The 16,589-nt window shown below is 38.2% G+C and overlaps 2 protein-coding genes across 8 annotated transcripts in view; one reads left to right on the top strand and one right to left on the bottom strand.

The window, feature by feature from the left end:
• The window catches only part of LOC128701586 (ankyrin repeat domain-containing protein 13D), a 49,270-nt gene extending 34,089 nt beyond the window's left edge, over positions 1-15,181 (top strand). For both annotated transcript variants that reach the window (XM_053795364.2, XM_070101619.1), the window contains 3 exons: positions 325-487; positions 12,039-12,119; positions 13,084-15,181. In XM_053795364.2, the coding sequence (XP_053651339.2) occupies positions 325-487; positions 12,039-12,119; positions 13,084-13,357 (518 nt within the window). In that variant the 3' untranslated portion in view covers positions 13,358-15,181. The remainder of the gene's footprint in view (positions 1-324; positions 488-12,038; positions 12,120-13,083) is intronic.
• Positions 15,182-15,833: 652 nt separating this feature from the next.
• The window catches only part of alpha-Spec (alpha spectrin), a 60,699-nt gene continuing 59,943 nt past the window's right edge, over positions 15,834-16,589 (bottom strand). For all 6 annotated transcript variants that reach the window (XM_053795361.2, XM_053795359.2, XM_053795360.2 and 3 more), the window contains one exon: positions 15,834-16,563. In XM_053795361.2, the coding sequence (XP_053651336.1) occupies positions 16,435-16,563 (129 nt within the window). In that variant the 3' untranslated portion in view covers positions 15,834-16,434. The remainder of the gene's footprint in view (positions 16,564-16,589) is intronic.

Consider the following 16,589-nt stretch of genomic DNA (forward strand, 5'->3'; position numbering starts at 1 on the left):
ACACTTGCAGTCTGAAGGATGGGTAAGGAATGTGGATCCTTGCATCTTTAAAATTGTGGTATCCATGTGCTTCTGGAAAAATTTAGGGAATGAATGATGGTGAATGTATTTCCCATCTTTGGGTCATGTCTTAGTGGGGAAATGACCTTATATTAAAAAGTTTTCAAAAGAGTTTGTAGTACTGTATTTCAGGTAATCATTAGCAGGTGGGAAAGACTTGCAACTTCTCAAGACATTAGTAATGTTCAGTAAATGTTTCGGTGACAGATCAGTTACAATCATCAGGTTTTATTCTGGAACATTATATTTTTATTTTACTTTTAGGTCATTCTGATGAGCAGCATGTGCAACTGAGCCTTGATGAAGATGATGCTCTGCTGCAGTATGCTATCCAGCAGTCTTTAGTAGAAGCTGGCACAGAACAGGATCAAGTGGACATCTGGGAGGCACTGCAGGCTGACCACAGACCAACCCTCAGGCAACAAGGGTACACTACTCTGACATATGTTTCTTACCATTTCTTTAGTATGCATGAGCATTTAGAAAACCCCTCCTCCTGTATAAATGACAATGTAAAAAGAAGAAAAACTTGCATTTCTTCTTATTCACATCACCCTGCCATGGTGAGAGACTACTGGTGTGTAAAAAAAAAAAAATCTTATGCATTTTACTTTGCAATTCTCTGTTGAACCTTGTAACTAACTGGGAGGCAGAAGCCTTGCCTTGAATTATGATCTGAAATGTGTTTAGCACTTGTTATTATATATGTATACTAATACAATAATGTCCTGTACCTTCTAACTAAATCCTCACTTATATGCTTGCCTACATCATTGCCTCCAGCACTGAGGCAGATAATAGGATTGACCCCATTACCATTCATGATGTTGTCAAGCAGGCTAACAATATCCTCCATCCCAGCCCCAGTATTTTTCATGTACAGTGGAACCTTGGCTTACGAATGCCCCACCAAGCGAATTTTTCAGGATACGAACAGTGATTTTGCTTCTGGATACGAATGATGTTTCAGAAGGTGAACTTTCCCCTCAAGGGAGGTTCCTTGGTGAGGGGCTCTTGATCAAGGGAGTTGGATCTGTGCTCCACTTCCCTAAATTAATAATGATAATAATTATTATTACTATTATTATTTTATTATTATAATACATACGTACTATCTAGGTAGTAGGTTGGTAAGCAGCAGCTACCCAGGGAGGTACTACCATCCTGCCAAGTGAGTGTACAACGAAAGCCTGTAATTGTTTTACATGATGGTAGGACTGCTGGTGTCTTTTGTCTGTCTCATAAACATGCAAGATTTCACGTATGTCTTGCTACTTCTACTTGCACTTAGGTCACACTACACATACATGTACAAGCATATATATACACACACACCCCTCTGGGTTTTCTTCTACAGTGGACCCTCGACCAGCGATATTAATCTGTTCCTGAGAGCTCATCGTTAATCGAAATTTTCATTAGTCGAGTTAATTTTCCCCATAAGAAATAATGGAAATCAAATTAATACGTGCAAGACACCCAAAAGTATTGAAAAAAAAAAAAATTTTTACCACATGAAATATTAATTTTAATACACACAAACTGAAGAAGACATGTACAATTACATGACACTTACCTTTATTGAAGATCTGGTGATGATTGATGGGATGGGAGGAGGGGAGAGTGTTGATGGTGTTAGTGTTTAGAAGGGGAATCCCCTTCCATTAGGACTTGAGGTGGCAAGTCCTTTTTTGGGGTTACTTCCCTTCTTCTTTTAATGCCACTAGGACCAGCTTGAGAGTCACTGGACCTCTGTCGCACAACATATCTGTCCATAGAGGCCTGTACCTCCCGTTCCTTTATGACATTCTCAAAGTGTTTCACAACGTTGTCAGTGTCACAATTAAACACTTGTTCAGGTTTCAATTCTTCACTGTCTATGTACTCCTTGAATTCCTGCACATATTTTTCAGTATTGGTGGATAAAAGGTTGATGGGTAGGCTCCAGGATGTACATGTTTATAGAGGGGCAACTGATATATCGGATCATTATTTAGTTGTAGCTACAGTTAGAGTAAGAGGTAAATGGGAAAAGAGGAAGGTGGCAACAACAAGTAAGAGGGAGGTGAAAGTGTATAAACTAAGGAAGGAGGAAGTTCGGGTGAGATATAAGCGACTATTGGCAGAAAGGTGGGCTAGTGCAAAGATGAGTAGTGGGGGGGGTTGAAGAGGGTTGGAATAGTTTTAAAAATGCAGTATTAGAATGTGGGACAGAAGTTTGTGGTTATAGGAGGGTGGGGGCAGGAGGAAAGAGGAGTGATTGGTGGAATGATGAAGTAAAGGGTGTGATAAAAGAGAAAAAGGTAGCTTATGAGAGGTTTTTACAAAGCAGAAGTGTTATAAGAAGAGCAGAGTATATGGAGAGTAAAAGAAAGGTAAAGAGAGTGGAAAAGGAGAGCAGATGATAGAGTGGGAGAGGCACTGTCAAGAAATTTTAATGAAAATAAGAAAAAATTTTGGAGTGAGTTAAACAAGTTAAGAAAGCCTAGGGAAAGTATGGATTTGTTAGTTAAAAACAGAGTAGGGGAGTTAGTAGATGGGGAGATGGAGGTATTAGGTAGATGGCGAGAATATTTTGAGGAACTTTTAAATGTTAAGGAAGAAAGAGAGGCAGTAATTTCATGCACTGCTCAGGGAGGTATACCATCTTTTAGGAGTGAAGACGAGCAGAATGTAAGTGTGGGGGAGGTACGTGAGGCATTACGTAGAATGAAAGGGGGTAAAGCAGCTGGAACTGATGGGATCATGACAGAAATGTTAAAAGCAGGGGGGATATAGTGTTGGAGTGGTTGGTACTTTTGTTTAATAAATGTATGAAAGAGGGGAAGGTACCTAAGGGAAAGGGGACAAAAGAGACTGTAAAAATTATAGAGGAATAAGTTTACTGAGTATACCAGGAAAAGTGTACGGTAGGGTTATAATTGAAAGAATTAGAGGTAAGACAGAATGTAGGATTGCGGATGAGCAACGAGGTTTCAGAGTGGGTAGGGGATGTGTAAATCAAGTGTTTACATTGAAGCATATATGTGAACAGTATTTAGATAAAGGTAGGGAAGTTTTTATTGCATTTATGGATTTAGAAAAGGCATATGATAGAGTGGATAGAGGAGCAATGTGGCAGATGTTGCAAGTATATGGAATAGGTGGTAAGTTATTAAATGCTGTAAAGAGTTTTTATGAGGATAGTGAGGCTCAGGTTAGGGTGTGTAGAAGAGAGGGAGACTACTTCCCGGTAAAAGTAGGTCTTAGACAGGGATGTGTAATGTCACCATGGTTGTTTAATATATTTATAGATGGGGTTGTAAAGGAAGTAAATGCTAGGGTGTTTGGGAGAGGGGTGGGATTAAATTTTGGGGAATCAAATTCAAAATGGGAATTGACACAGTTACTTTTTGCTGATGATACTGTGCTTATGGGAGATTCTAAAGAAAAATTGCAAAGGTTAGTGGATGAGTTTGGGAATGTGTGTAAAGGTAGAAAGTTGAAAGTGAACATAGAAAAGAGTAAGGTGATGAGGGTATCAAATGATTTAGATAAAGAAAAATTGGATATCAAATTGGGGAGGAGGAGTATGGAAGAAGTGAATGTTTTCAGATACTTGGGAGTTGACATGTCGGCAGATGGATTTATGAAGGATGAGGTTGATCATAGAATTGATGAGGGAAAAATGGTGAGTGGTGTGTTGAGGTATATGTGGAGTCAAAAAACGTTATCTATGGAGGCAAAGAAGGGAATGTATGAAAGTATAGTAGTACCAACACTCTTATATGGGTGTGAAGCTTGGGTGGTAAATGCAGCAGCGAGGAGACGGTTGGAGGCATTGGAGATGTCCTGTTTAAGGGCAATGTGTGGTGTAAATATTATGCAGAAAATTCGGAGTGTGGAAATTAGGAAAAGGTGTGGAGTTAATAAAAGTATTAGTCAGAGGGCAGAAGAGGGGTTGTTGAGGTGGTTTGGTCATTTAGAGAGAATGGATCAAAGTAGAATGACATGGAAAGCATATAAATCTATAGGGGAAGGAAGGCGGGGTAGGGGTCGTCCTCGAAAGGGTTGGAGAGAGGGGGTAAAATAGGTTTTGTGGGCAAGGGGCTTGAACTTCCAGCAAGCGTGTGTGAGCATGTTAGATAGGAGTGAATGGAGATGAATGGTACTTGGGACCTGACGATCTGTTGGAGTGTGAGCAGGGTAATATTTAGTGAAGGGATTCAGGGAAACCGGTTATTTTCATATAGTCGGACTTGAGTCCTGGAAATGGGAAGTACAATGCCTGCACTTTAAAGGAGGGGTTTGGGATATTGGCAGTTTGGAGGGATATGTTGTGTCTCTTTATATGTGTATGCTTCTAAAGTGTTGTATTCTGAGCACCTTTGCAAAAACAGTGATAATGTGCGAGTGTGGTGAAAGTGTTGAATGATGATGAAAGTATTTTCTTTTTGGGGATTTTCTTTCTTTTTTGGGTCACCCTGCCTTGGTGGGAGACGGCCGACTTGTTGAAAAAAATAAAAAAAATTCAGCTGCTTTTTGGTCCAAACTGGCAGTCTCACCATGCCTTATCACACTATGTATGCCACTACGATTCTTAAATCTTTCAAACCAACCTTTGCTGGCCTTAAATTCACTCACATCACCACTAGTTGCTGGCATTTTTCTAATTAACCCTTTGACTGTTTCAGGCCCCTTTCTGAAACTGTCATTCTATGTCGCTAAATTTTTGAAAAAAAAAACAAATTATTTTTTCTTGTGAAATGATAGAGAATCTTTTCCCGATGGTAATGACACCAAAAGTTTGAAATTTGGTCGAAAACTCTGGGAATTACGCTCCCGCGAAGTTAGCGGTCTCGGCGACATATGCGTATCGGCGATTTCCCCGACTTTGAGCCCTATTTTCAGCCAATTCTGTTGTTCCAGTTGACCAAACTCATAGCTATTTCTTTAGAACTCCATTTTATCTATCAGCTGAGTACAAGAAACCTCCCATTTACCAATTTGGACTACTCAATATTGTGGTCAGAAAATGGCAATTTGGCCAATTTCATGCAAACTAAAAAAGATGCCAATTTCAAAATAGGGTCCAGAATAAACAAGGTAGACATTCTTGGCACTAAAATAACATATCCTCTGTTCATTAGTCACATCTCTAGGCCCCTCTTATATTATTATTGCTTTCTATTTTGATTTTTTATTCATACAAAAAAATAAAAAATTTACTGTTATGCAGACTACTGCATTATTGTAAAAATGGTATAAATAATATCAGTGCACTAGGGAAAGAATATTAGACTCCCCAGTTGATGTGTATTGGACGTGTGGTGTGATTTGTTTACTCCTGAACATTGGTAAAAATCGAACATTTCCGCTACTTTGAGCTCAGTTTCATCGTCAGTTTTCATCGTCAAAGTAATGAAAATCATCTCTATTTCTGTAATATGTTTTCCATTTTATCACCTAAGACCATGAAAACGCAAATACATCAATAAATACTATATGAAAATACACCTCAAAGTCGTCGTTTTAATCCAAAAAAACGATCAGTTTTTTTTTCTCATTACGCACTGTGTGCTGCAGGATTTTTTTTATGTGGTGCACACTGACCACACAGACCCATTCTCTCACATGTGGGCCTACCAGCTTTCTTCCGCTTGATTTGAAGCCGCTAGAATTATTTAGTATATATGCATCTGAAACACTGGCTCGTAAGACGTATATATACGACCAAAACAGTCAAAGGGTTAAATCCTCATGCAACTTCCTAGCCTTTTCACATATGATCACTTGAGAGATGCTATCTCCTACTATCTGTTTTTCGTGTATCCACACCAATAACAGTCTCTCAACATCTTCTATCACTTGCGATCTCAGTTTCGAAAACATAGTTGCACCTTTGGCAAGAACAGCTTCCTTGATTGCCGTTTTCTTGGCCACAATAGTAGCGATGGTTGATTGGGGTTTTGTGTACAACCTGGCCAGCTTGGAGACATGCACTCCACTCTCATACTTAGCAATGATCTCTTTCTTCATATCCATAGTAATTCTCACCCTTTTTGCTGTAGGGTTGGCACTAGAAGCTTTCTTGGAGCCCATGGTGACTTATTTTGCAGGTGCAATCACTAAAAAGGCTGTGATAATATGAAATGTTCCGATTGTATGCCTGGAAGCGACCGCGGTGGCTGGCTGGCTTGTAAACACTGGCCAGAAGTGGACGCATCTCAGACGGAACGAATAGTGTTGGTCGAGTTTTTTAGCGCTAGTTGAGGTAAAATTTTTGCGTTAAAATGTATCGCTGGTCGGATTTATCGTTAATCGATGCCATCGTTGGTCGAGGGTCCACTGTACAGTGGACCCTCAACCAGCGATATTAATCCGTTCCTGAGAGCTCATCGTTAGTCAAAATAATCGTTAGTCAAGTTAATTTTCCCCATAAGAAATAATGGAAATCAAATTAATCCGTGCAAGACACCCAAAAGTATTGAAAAAAAAAATTTTACCACATGAAATATTAATTTTAATACACACAAACTGAAGATTACATGCACAGTTACATGACACTTACCTTTATTGAAGATCTGGTGATGATTGATGGGATGGGAGGAGGGGAGAGCATTATCTTCTTACTGTTTAGAAGGGGAATCCCCTTCCATTAGCACTTGAGGCAGCAAGTCTTTTTCTGGGGTTACTTCCCTTGTTCTTTTAATGCCACTAGGACCAGCTTGAGAGTCACTGGACTTCTGTCGCACAACATATCTGTCCATAGAGGCCTGTACCTCTCGTTCCTTTATGACTTTCCTAAAGTGGTTCACAACAGTGTCATTGTACAGGTTGCCAACACGGCTTGCAGTAGCTGTCTGAAGGCGATTTTCATCAAAAAAGCTTCGCACTTCAAGCCACTTTGCACACATTTCCCTAATGGGAGTGCCTTTTCCTCCTGAGTAATGTACGTCCTGCTTGGCATTTTCTTCCAAAACAGGCCTGTTTCATCACAATTAAACACTTGTTCAGGTTTCAGTCCTTCACTGTCTATGTACTCCTTGAAGTCCTGCACATGTATTTTTCAACCGATTTGTGGTCCGAACTGGCAGCCTCACCATGCCTTATCACACTATGAATGCCACTACGCTTCTTAAATCTCTCAAACCAACCTTTGCTGGCCTTAAATTCACTCGCATCACTAGTTGCTGGCATTTTTTTAATTAAATCGTCATGCAACTTCCTAGCCTTTTCACATATGATCGCTTGAGAGATGCTGTCTCCTGCTATCTGTTTCTCGTTTATCCACACCAATAACAGTCTCTCAATATCTTCGAGTACTTGCGATCTCAGTTTCGAAAACATAGTTGCACCTTTGGCAAGAACAGCTTCCTTGATTGCCGTTTTCTTGCCCACAATAGTAGCGATGGTTGATTGGGGTTTATTATACAACCTGACCAGCTCAGAGATACGCACTCCACTTTCATATTTATCAATGATCTCTTTCTTCATCTCCATAGTAATTCTCACCCTTTATGCTGTAGGGTTGGCACTAGAAGCTTTCTTGGGGCCCATGGTGACTTATTTTGCAGGTGCAATCACTAAAAAGACTGTGATAATATGAAATGTTCCAGTTGTATGTTTGGAAGCAACCGCGGTGGCTGGCTGGCTTGTAAACACTGGCACCAAAGGGACAAGTGAGGCGTGCTCAGGCCAAAGTGGACGCTTATGGTACGGAACGAAAAGCACTGGTCGGGTTTTTAAGCGCTAGTCGAGGCAAAATTTTTGCGTTTAAATGAATCGCTAGTCAGATTTATCGTTAATCGATGCAATTGCTGGTTGAGGGTCCACTGTATTTTCCTTCTAGTTCTTGTTCTTATTTATTTCCTCTTATCTCCATGGGGAAGTGGAACAGAATTCTTCCTCCGTAAGCCATGTGTGTTGTAAGAGGCGACTAAAATGCCGGGAGCAAGGGGTTAGTAACCCCTTCTCCTGTATATATTACTAAATGTAAAAGGAGAAACTTTCGTTTTTCCTTTTGGGCCACCCTGCCTCAGTGGGATACGGCTGGTGTGTTGAAAGAAGAAGAAAGAACATACATACTAATAATAATACACTGCAGCAGGCCTGTTTACCCATACTACGCTGGTCCTTCACAATCCATCCCACAAATGGTGAGCTGTGCTTAACTCAGCAGTGACCTGTACTTAATAACTCTGAAGACGTGTCTTGTGTGCTCTCTGTGGACTGAACCAAGATGCCCTCCATCAAGCAACTTTACCAGCAGCTTAAGGAGGAATTGAGGATAGCGAAGATAGAGATACGGTGATTGACTGAGGAAAACAAGAGGATTCGTAGTAGTCCTTCTGTTGCGAGTCCTCAGGTCAAGAAAGGAACCTGGACAGTGACTGGACAGCATGGAACAAAGTTGGTGATCAAGAAGATGAATGGAAAGGTAGAAACCATGAAGAAAGAGACTGCTGTGGAAACTGTTGTGGAAACATCTAATGCATTCTCCGTGCTACCTGACGAATGTGAGTCAACTACTGGGAATGTTACGATGAACGACACCAAGGAAGGTAAAAACGCTGTTGTTGGGGATAGCCAGTTTAGGTACATGGATAGGGCCTTCTGCTTGAAGGATAGGAGTAGGAGACAGAGGGTTTGCTTTCCTGGGGCTGGAATGGAGGATATTGTTAGCCTGCTTGACAACATCATGAACGATAATGGGGTCAATCCTATTATCTGCCTCAGTGCTGGAGGCAATGATGTAGGCAAGCATAGAAGTGAGGATTTAGTTAGAAGGTACAGGACAGCAATAGACATAATTAGGAAGAAGGGGGGGGGGCACTCTGTTATATGTGGCATTTTGCCAAGAAGGGGTGTTGGAAATGAATGGTTGTCCAGAGCAATTGGTATTAATTGTTGGCTGGACAAACACTGTAAGGATAATGCAGGACCATTCATCGACAACTGGGACAACTATGGCCGAAATGACATGTATTCCAGGGATGGGGTTCACTTAACCAGGGCAGGTGTGGGTTTACTTGCTAGCTCAGTTGAGGGTGTTGTTAGGACTTTAAACTAGGACTAGTTAGAGGTATGGGTTTAGAAATGGAAAATAAAGAGTGTCGAAACCTGGATTTAGGCTTTGAAATTATAAATCTTAATAGTAACGAGGACAGTAATAGGCATAGTGGAAGAACAGAAAGGAGCAGGAAGGGTAAAAAGAAAGGAGGGTCACAAGGCATGATAACATAGTAATTCTAGGGGACTTCAACTTTAGTCAGATTGATTGGAATTTCTTGACTGGGAATTTAGAATCTAACAATTTCTTAGCAGTAGTTCAGGATTGTTTTTTGAAGCAGTTTGTGACAGAACCTACAAGGGGAAATAACCTGCTTGATTTGGTTCTGGCAAACAAGGAAACCCTTGTTAATAATTTAGAAATTACAGAGGAACTCAGCAAAAGTGATCATAAATCAATTACCTTTAGCATTGAATGGAAGTATGATAGTAGGGATAATTCAGTAACGGTCCCAGATTTTCGCTTAGCAGATTACAATGGGCTTAGAGAACCCTTGTCATCTGTGGACTGGGTTAACGAAGAAAGCTATCAATATGAGAGTTTTCTGAACACTATACATGCTGCTCGAAGAACATTTATCCTGTATAAAGAAATCAGATCGAATAGAAATGACCCAGAATGGATGAATAATAGGCTCCAATATCTTTTAGGGCAGAAATAAGGCATTTATAGGCATATCAAAAGAGGTGAGGGTCTTGTTATGAATCAGTATATTGACATTAAGAGGGATGTTAAAAGGGGATAAGAAAAACTAAACGGGACTATGAAATTAAAGTTGCTAGGGATTCGAAATCTAACCCTAAAAGTTTTTTCCAGGTGTATAGAACAAAAGTTAGAGATAAGATAGGTCCCCCTAAAAATAACTATGGAGTTCTTACTGACAGAGAGAATGAAATGTGCTCTATTTTTAATAATTATTTTCTCTCAGTTTTTACTCGGGAAGACACTAATAATATCCCAATAATTAGGTTTTTTAGTGGGCCTGAAGAAGGTAAATTATGCAATATCACAGTCACTAGCGAAATGGTTATCAAACAGATAGACCGTTTGAAGCAAAATAAATCGCCTGGTCCTGATGAGCTTTTTTCAAGGGTTCTTAAGGAATGCAAAATGGAACTCTGTGAACCTTTAACTAATATTTTTAATTTATCTCTTCAAACAGGTGTAGTGCCTGATGTGTGGAAGATGGCTATGTAATTCCTATTTTTAAAGCAGGGGACAAGTCATTACCGTCAAATTACCGCCCACTAAGCCTAACCTCAATTGTAGGCAAATTACTAGAGTCAGTTATAGCTGATAATATAAGAAGCCATCTCGATAGGCATAATTTGATTAATGATACTTAACATGGATTCACCAGGGGCCGTTCCTGCCTAACTAATTTATTAACCTTCTTCAGCAAAGCCTTTGAGGCCGTTGATCAGGATAAAGAATTCGATATTGTTTATTTAGATTTTAGTAAGGCTTTTGATAGAGTACCACATCAGAGACTGTTGAGGAAAGTGGCCACTCATGGCACTGCGGGAAAAGTGCTGTCATGGATCGAGTCATGGCTCACTAATAGGAAGGAGAGTGTGTGCATGAATGGGGTTAAATCTGAGTGGGGATCTGTAACAGGTGGCATTCTACAGGGATCAGTTTTAGGCCCATTGTTGTTTATAATATATATAAATGACCTTGACGAGGGAATTACTAGTGACATAAGGAAATTTGCTGATGACGTGAAGATAGGTAGGAAAATTGATTCAGACGTTGGTGTCTCGGAACTTCAGGAGGATTTAGACAAACTCGATTCGTGGACAGAAAAGTGGCAGATGCAGTTCAGTATAGATAAATGCAAGGTTCTGAAGCTCGGGAGTGTCCATAACCCTAGCACTTATAAAGTTAAATAATGTAAAACTTAGCCATACAGATTGCAAAAAGGACTTGGGGGTTATGGTAAGCAGCAACCTTAAACCAAGACAGCAATGCCTAAGCGTACATAATAAGGCAAATAGATTATTGGGATTTATATCAAGAAGTGTAAGCAACAGAAGTCCAGAGGTTATACTGCAACTTTATACATGTTTGTAGATCAATGGTTCAGAGAACCGACACGTTGATAAATTAGACACATGTGCAACTCTTGGGTATCTTTATTGAGGAAACGTTTCGCCACATAGTGGCTTTATCAGTCCATACAAAGGAGAAACTTGAAGAACAGGAGGAGAATGAGGTAATCAGTCCCTCAGCCTTGAGTCGATGTGGTCAGTCCATCAATCTTGAATAGAATACGGCATAAGTGCGGAGAAGGAGCTTATAAACCGTAGGCAGGAGAGGTGCAGCAGTCGTAGGTGGTGTCACATTTGTTCAGTGTGGAAGTAGGTCGTGCCCAAGGGTTAGGCAAGCGAAGAATTCCCAAGTATTAAGATCCCAAGAAGTTGCAGTGTCTGACAGGATTGTAGATCTACAATCCTGTCAGACACTGTAGTAGGGATGAATTCTCTGAAAAGCATCTAGCTCAAGTAGGATAGATACAGTAAGGAATAATATAGGAAAATTAAAGTTCTGTAATGTGTGACTTAAGACTGAATGTTTGTGGATTGAATGATTAGTGAAGGGAAGGCTAAAACAAGGGTAGTGAAAAAGGTGTGATGTGCATTTAAATGTATGAGGAGTTTCAGTGAACCTCTTATCTAAGTTGATATCTTGAAATGAAATTAATAATTCAGATTTTTCTGGTAATTCACTTGAATATTTTCCACTAAAATGGCTTGTGTATAATGCTGTGGAACTCTTCTGAAAAATTAAGTATTACTTTCAGTATTGACACACTCATTATTTATATTTTTATTATGACTTTTGTCACTCCATGAAATTGAAAGAGGTGGTGATAATGATGGTCTCTTCCCTTGGAGATTATTGCTAATTTTTTTTGTCTTTTCAGACTTAATTCGATACAAGTATCCCATGCAAACACACCAGCACATCTGTCTCTGCACACGGCTGAGGATGCTCAGCTGCAGCGGTAAGGTTGCAGTTTCATCACACACATTAGGATAAAGTGCTGGCATGGTCCTTTGCTATTTTCCTTTGTTTCTCTTTTTCCATTTGAATACAGTAAACCCTTTTATATTATAATAGGTCCCCAACTTAACAATTTTCTGAGTCGTTTCAACATAATGTTCCACACATATAATATTGGCACTTTGGAACTAATCAGTGGCTTAACACCGGCCATCTCCACTTTAATATGGATATAGAAATGGTATATACTGAATTGTCTATAAAAATTTCTGTGCCATTTTTAAGTCATTATCTCCATACCCATACTAGTATTGTAGTAGTATATCTCCATGAAATGCTTTGCGTAATGAGAGGCTTCCTGCATTACTTAGGTTTGCTTACTGGTCAGAGAGCCTGTCATAAGTCTGAGTCGTCAGTAAATGAGTACGTTGCTAAGTGAGGAGAGGCTGTATATAAAATATGCAATAACTTTAAAACACTTGAAACTATGGAAAGTTTCCAGACATAATCAGGAAAGACATGGAGCTCATAGAGGACATAAACAAACTAAAAGTAGATGGGTGGCACGCAGATGTCGTAATAGCAGATGAGGAACCATATAAATTAATTTTTTGGTATAATTTAAAATGTCTGTATTGGCGAATTGCCATGAAGCAGAGTACAATAAAGCAGGGCCCTCCTATATGAGTATTTTATTAAACCTAACATCATTGCAACCACCTACAATTACGTTGTCATTTTTTATATTATTATTATGGTCAAAATTAAGCACTAAACTAGTCGTTTTTTACAATTTTGAGACCTAAATTTTTTTTCTTTGTTTTTTTTTTAGCATCAGAGGAACTTCATCTTTTTCCCCCAATGTTATTCAATTCATTTGACTTAATTTTTATTTACATGCCATTTTCATCTGTATATATAAAAATGGAAGATATTAAAAATAAAGTTCTATTTTTTGTTTTCAGAGCCATAGAAGAATCTCTTGCTCTGAGCATGGGTACAAGACTCCCACAACTTCCTGGTGCAGGTAACACTGAAAGTAATTTCCAGATTGAGCCAGAAGGGGATATAGCTGTTCCAGGAGGCTTAGCAATCACTCCAGGAGGCAGTATATTGGACTCTGAAATGGCTATGGCACTCTCACTGTCACAGCGTCATCAGGAAGAGGAGGAAGCACGTCGAAGGCAGGAAGAAGAGACCTTAAAGCGTATCCTTGAATTGTCTCTTACAGAAAAATAATGTTAGCTATTATTTAGAAATGAAAGTATCTACTGCCATATTACACAATAAGAACAAATAATGCAATTTTTATAATAAACCTTTTGTGAAAATATATATGAAGTTGTGTTAGACGAGGCTGACTTGACTAAAACTACAAAATAGTGTTACTTATAGAACTTGTAACTGAGTATCTTCAATCTTAAAATGACATACTGTACTGGATAGGAAGATGTGATATCACTTAACAACCCAGTTTTACCCAGTACATTCTTGACTAACATAATTCATGATGTTTCATTTGTATACTATTTGGTGTATGGTTTAGGAACATGCTGTGTATTGGGTCTGCTCACTTTCAACAGTGATGTATGGTGCAATGTGTAAGACATTGTGAATAGACTTTGTTGGTCATAGTGCCTCTACTTGGCCTCCTTTTTTTTCTACATTATTCATAGAAGTAAATTTAGAAATTACAGCACATAGTAAATTTCTCCATGCTTTCTTAAAAGCATAATTTTTTATGGTAAAACTATTGCTTATAGCATATATGCACTTTCATACTGACTCGCTTAATCTTCGATATTTTACATGCCTGAGCTCTTATAGCAGGGGATAATTTAGGCTGCTGTTTTTTTTTGACATCTGCACTGTAGGTAGGTAACCTTGTACTGATCCACATATGTGGTCTAGTAACCAACTGATAGTTATTGTTTCAAATTTTGATAGAAATATTACCCTTTCAGTTAATGTTTCTTTTCCTTTTTAAGATTGCCTACTGGCTGCTCACCCTTCAAAAGAATACCTTGATGCTGGCAAGGGCTCTTTATTAGAGGAACAGGAGTCACCCTCCCCAAAAAAAACTAATGCTTCCCATTCCCAGTGCACTGTATGACTAATGATATTGGCTCTTTCCCATAATTATAATATTGACCACTCAGTGAGGTTTAATACTCCATGTCAGATTTATTGCATGTATATGAAACTAACGACTAAGTAATCTAAGATAAATGGACTCCCTTCTTTTTTAAATTTGTATTAATCAAATTCTACAAACAGCTGCTGTAGTCAAAATAGTTTGACATTAAATTTAAAAAATTAATACTACAGCCTCTTATGGTGAATTTAAGTGTCGTGTGATTGTACCTTAATTATCTATTTGTAATAACCTATTTGAATGTGTGATTCTTTGTCTGCAAACCTCTTCATGAAGTGAGTAAGGGCAAAATTTTTTAAAAATTTCTCATTAGAAAACACATTTATATTCAGTGACTGTCACTATATACGAAGTTACTATTTCCCCGATCAATAGCTTCCATCAGTCTTATGGCGCTTTGTGACTCGTACCGGTTGAGCGTATTTTGTGAATAATAATAATGTATAGGAAATTGATGTGACAACATTCTAACACTTGTTTTCAAGTAAAAATTCGTAAATGGAATATAGTTTGTAATGTGACAATGCATACAGTATCTTGGATGTCTTTTCCTGTTTTCATGTTAGTCAGGTATGTATTAGGTTAGTACAAATTGTTTTCTATAAATGATGATTCAGACAAACTTTTTAACTATGGTAGTCTGCCTAGAAGAATGCTTATCCTGAAAGTTTTGTGGCCTTAGTTTTGTATTGTAATTATTCATTGAAATTGGGGAGACAAGTTTCTGCTATTAACAGAGCACACTTTTTCTTTTTACATCATTTGCATGATTATTCTTCATATAATAAACAGTAATGATGTATGTATTGCAGTCATATTTAACATTTTATTAATTTTGTTGTTTTATGTATATATTTTAAAGGGAAATTGCAACTTAATACTCTGAAATATAAATTTTGCAAAGTTTGTGCATTTTTTTTAATATACCTATACAAAACTGGTATTTGATATATTAATTTAGTGCAGATCATATACTGTATTTTATGGCATTGAAGATGTCACAACAGCACTGCTATAAGAGTATACAGGTGTCACTGCATGTGAAACATCAATGCAGCATTTAATAGTATTTGCATACAGTGGATGCCCTGGTGAGGGAGACTGTAATTACCTTTCCCTCCCTATGCATAGAAAAGAGCCACTTTCAGAGTAAATTTCAACAGTTCCCAATCTATTAACATAAGGAGAATTTTAGCATTATAACAATGCAATGATATAAAATAGGTTGAAATAAATAAATAAAATTTTTTTTATTTAACCTTTAATATGGGAATAACAAGGCAATGACTGATTCCTAATCACTTTCGGCACAATGGAGATTGATATTCTCAAATTCTCAAGCACCCTCCACCACGCTACCACCCATTATCAGTACTCAACTGAAGCTGCCTTTTTTCTATTACTTATGAACTAAATAGGATTCAATATTTATGTGATAAAGAGCAAGTTGTGGAGAATTAGTGCATGCAAGCCACAGAGTGCAACTGGACCCAGATACCATAAATGTGAATATTTAGTAAATGAAGAGGGGAATCTCAAAGGCCATCAGTAGTAGTAGTAAAAAAAAGGTACTGGGTGATAAACCTTGTATTTCAATTTTCAAAGCATTCACATCTATGATATCCAGTCCTGGGATACTAAACATTGTACAAGAAAATGGCTAATATAAATTTAAGTTTGTACATATTCAAAAAATATTTGAATGCTGATTGCAAATGCTCTTCCAATTACATTTTATTGGTATGAAAAATGAATAGTACCCTTTGCCTACATATACATTTCTGAGCATGACATGGGTAGTAGTTTTCAAGCAAAATGACTCAACACAGCTGTTATGCAATGCTCATAACTACCGCGAGCCCGTTTGTAAGACAAGGGTTTCTTGTTCACAGATGTGTTAATCCGTTATGAATGCTCTAAGTAATAAAATTTCTAAAGATAAAATCTGCAAGTTTATAATGAAATCATCTTAACAGATCTGATACAACTATGAACAAAATTCCAAGAGAAGATCCTAATCATACAAACCAGATCATAGGAAAGCTGCCTAATATAAATAGCATAATATTTCTATTTGTTATAGTCTCTGTGCACATAGAATGGTAACTTAAAATATTTTATATAGAAGCAATGAAAACTTGTAGCATTACAAGTCTGTTATCTACTGAGAAAACAGTGTGTGAGTGAATTCTATGTAGTCCAGGGCTCCAGGAACTGCATTGCCCGTTTTGGGGTCCACAAATGGTTTCATACGACCCACACAGTAGTCTGCCATTTCCTTGGTAAGGTTCTGTAGGAACAATGAAATTAATAGCA

This window comes from Cherax quadricarinatus, chromosome 78, assembly GCF_038502225.1.
Source record: "Cherax quadricarinatus isolate ZL_2023a chromosome 78, ASM3850222v1, whole genome shotgun sequence".
Classification (NCBI taxonomy): Eukaryota; Metazoa; Arthropoda; class Malacostraca; order Decapoda; family Parastacidae; genus Cherax; species Cherax quadricarinatus.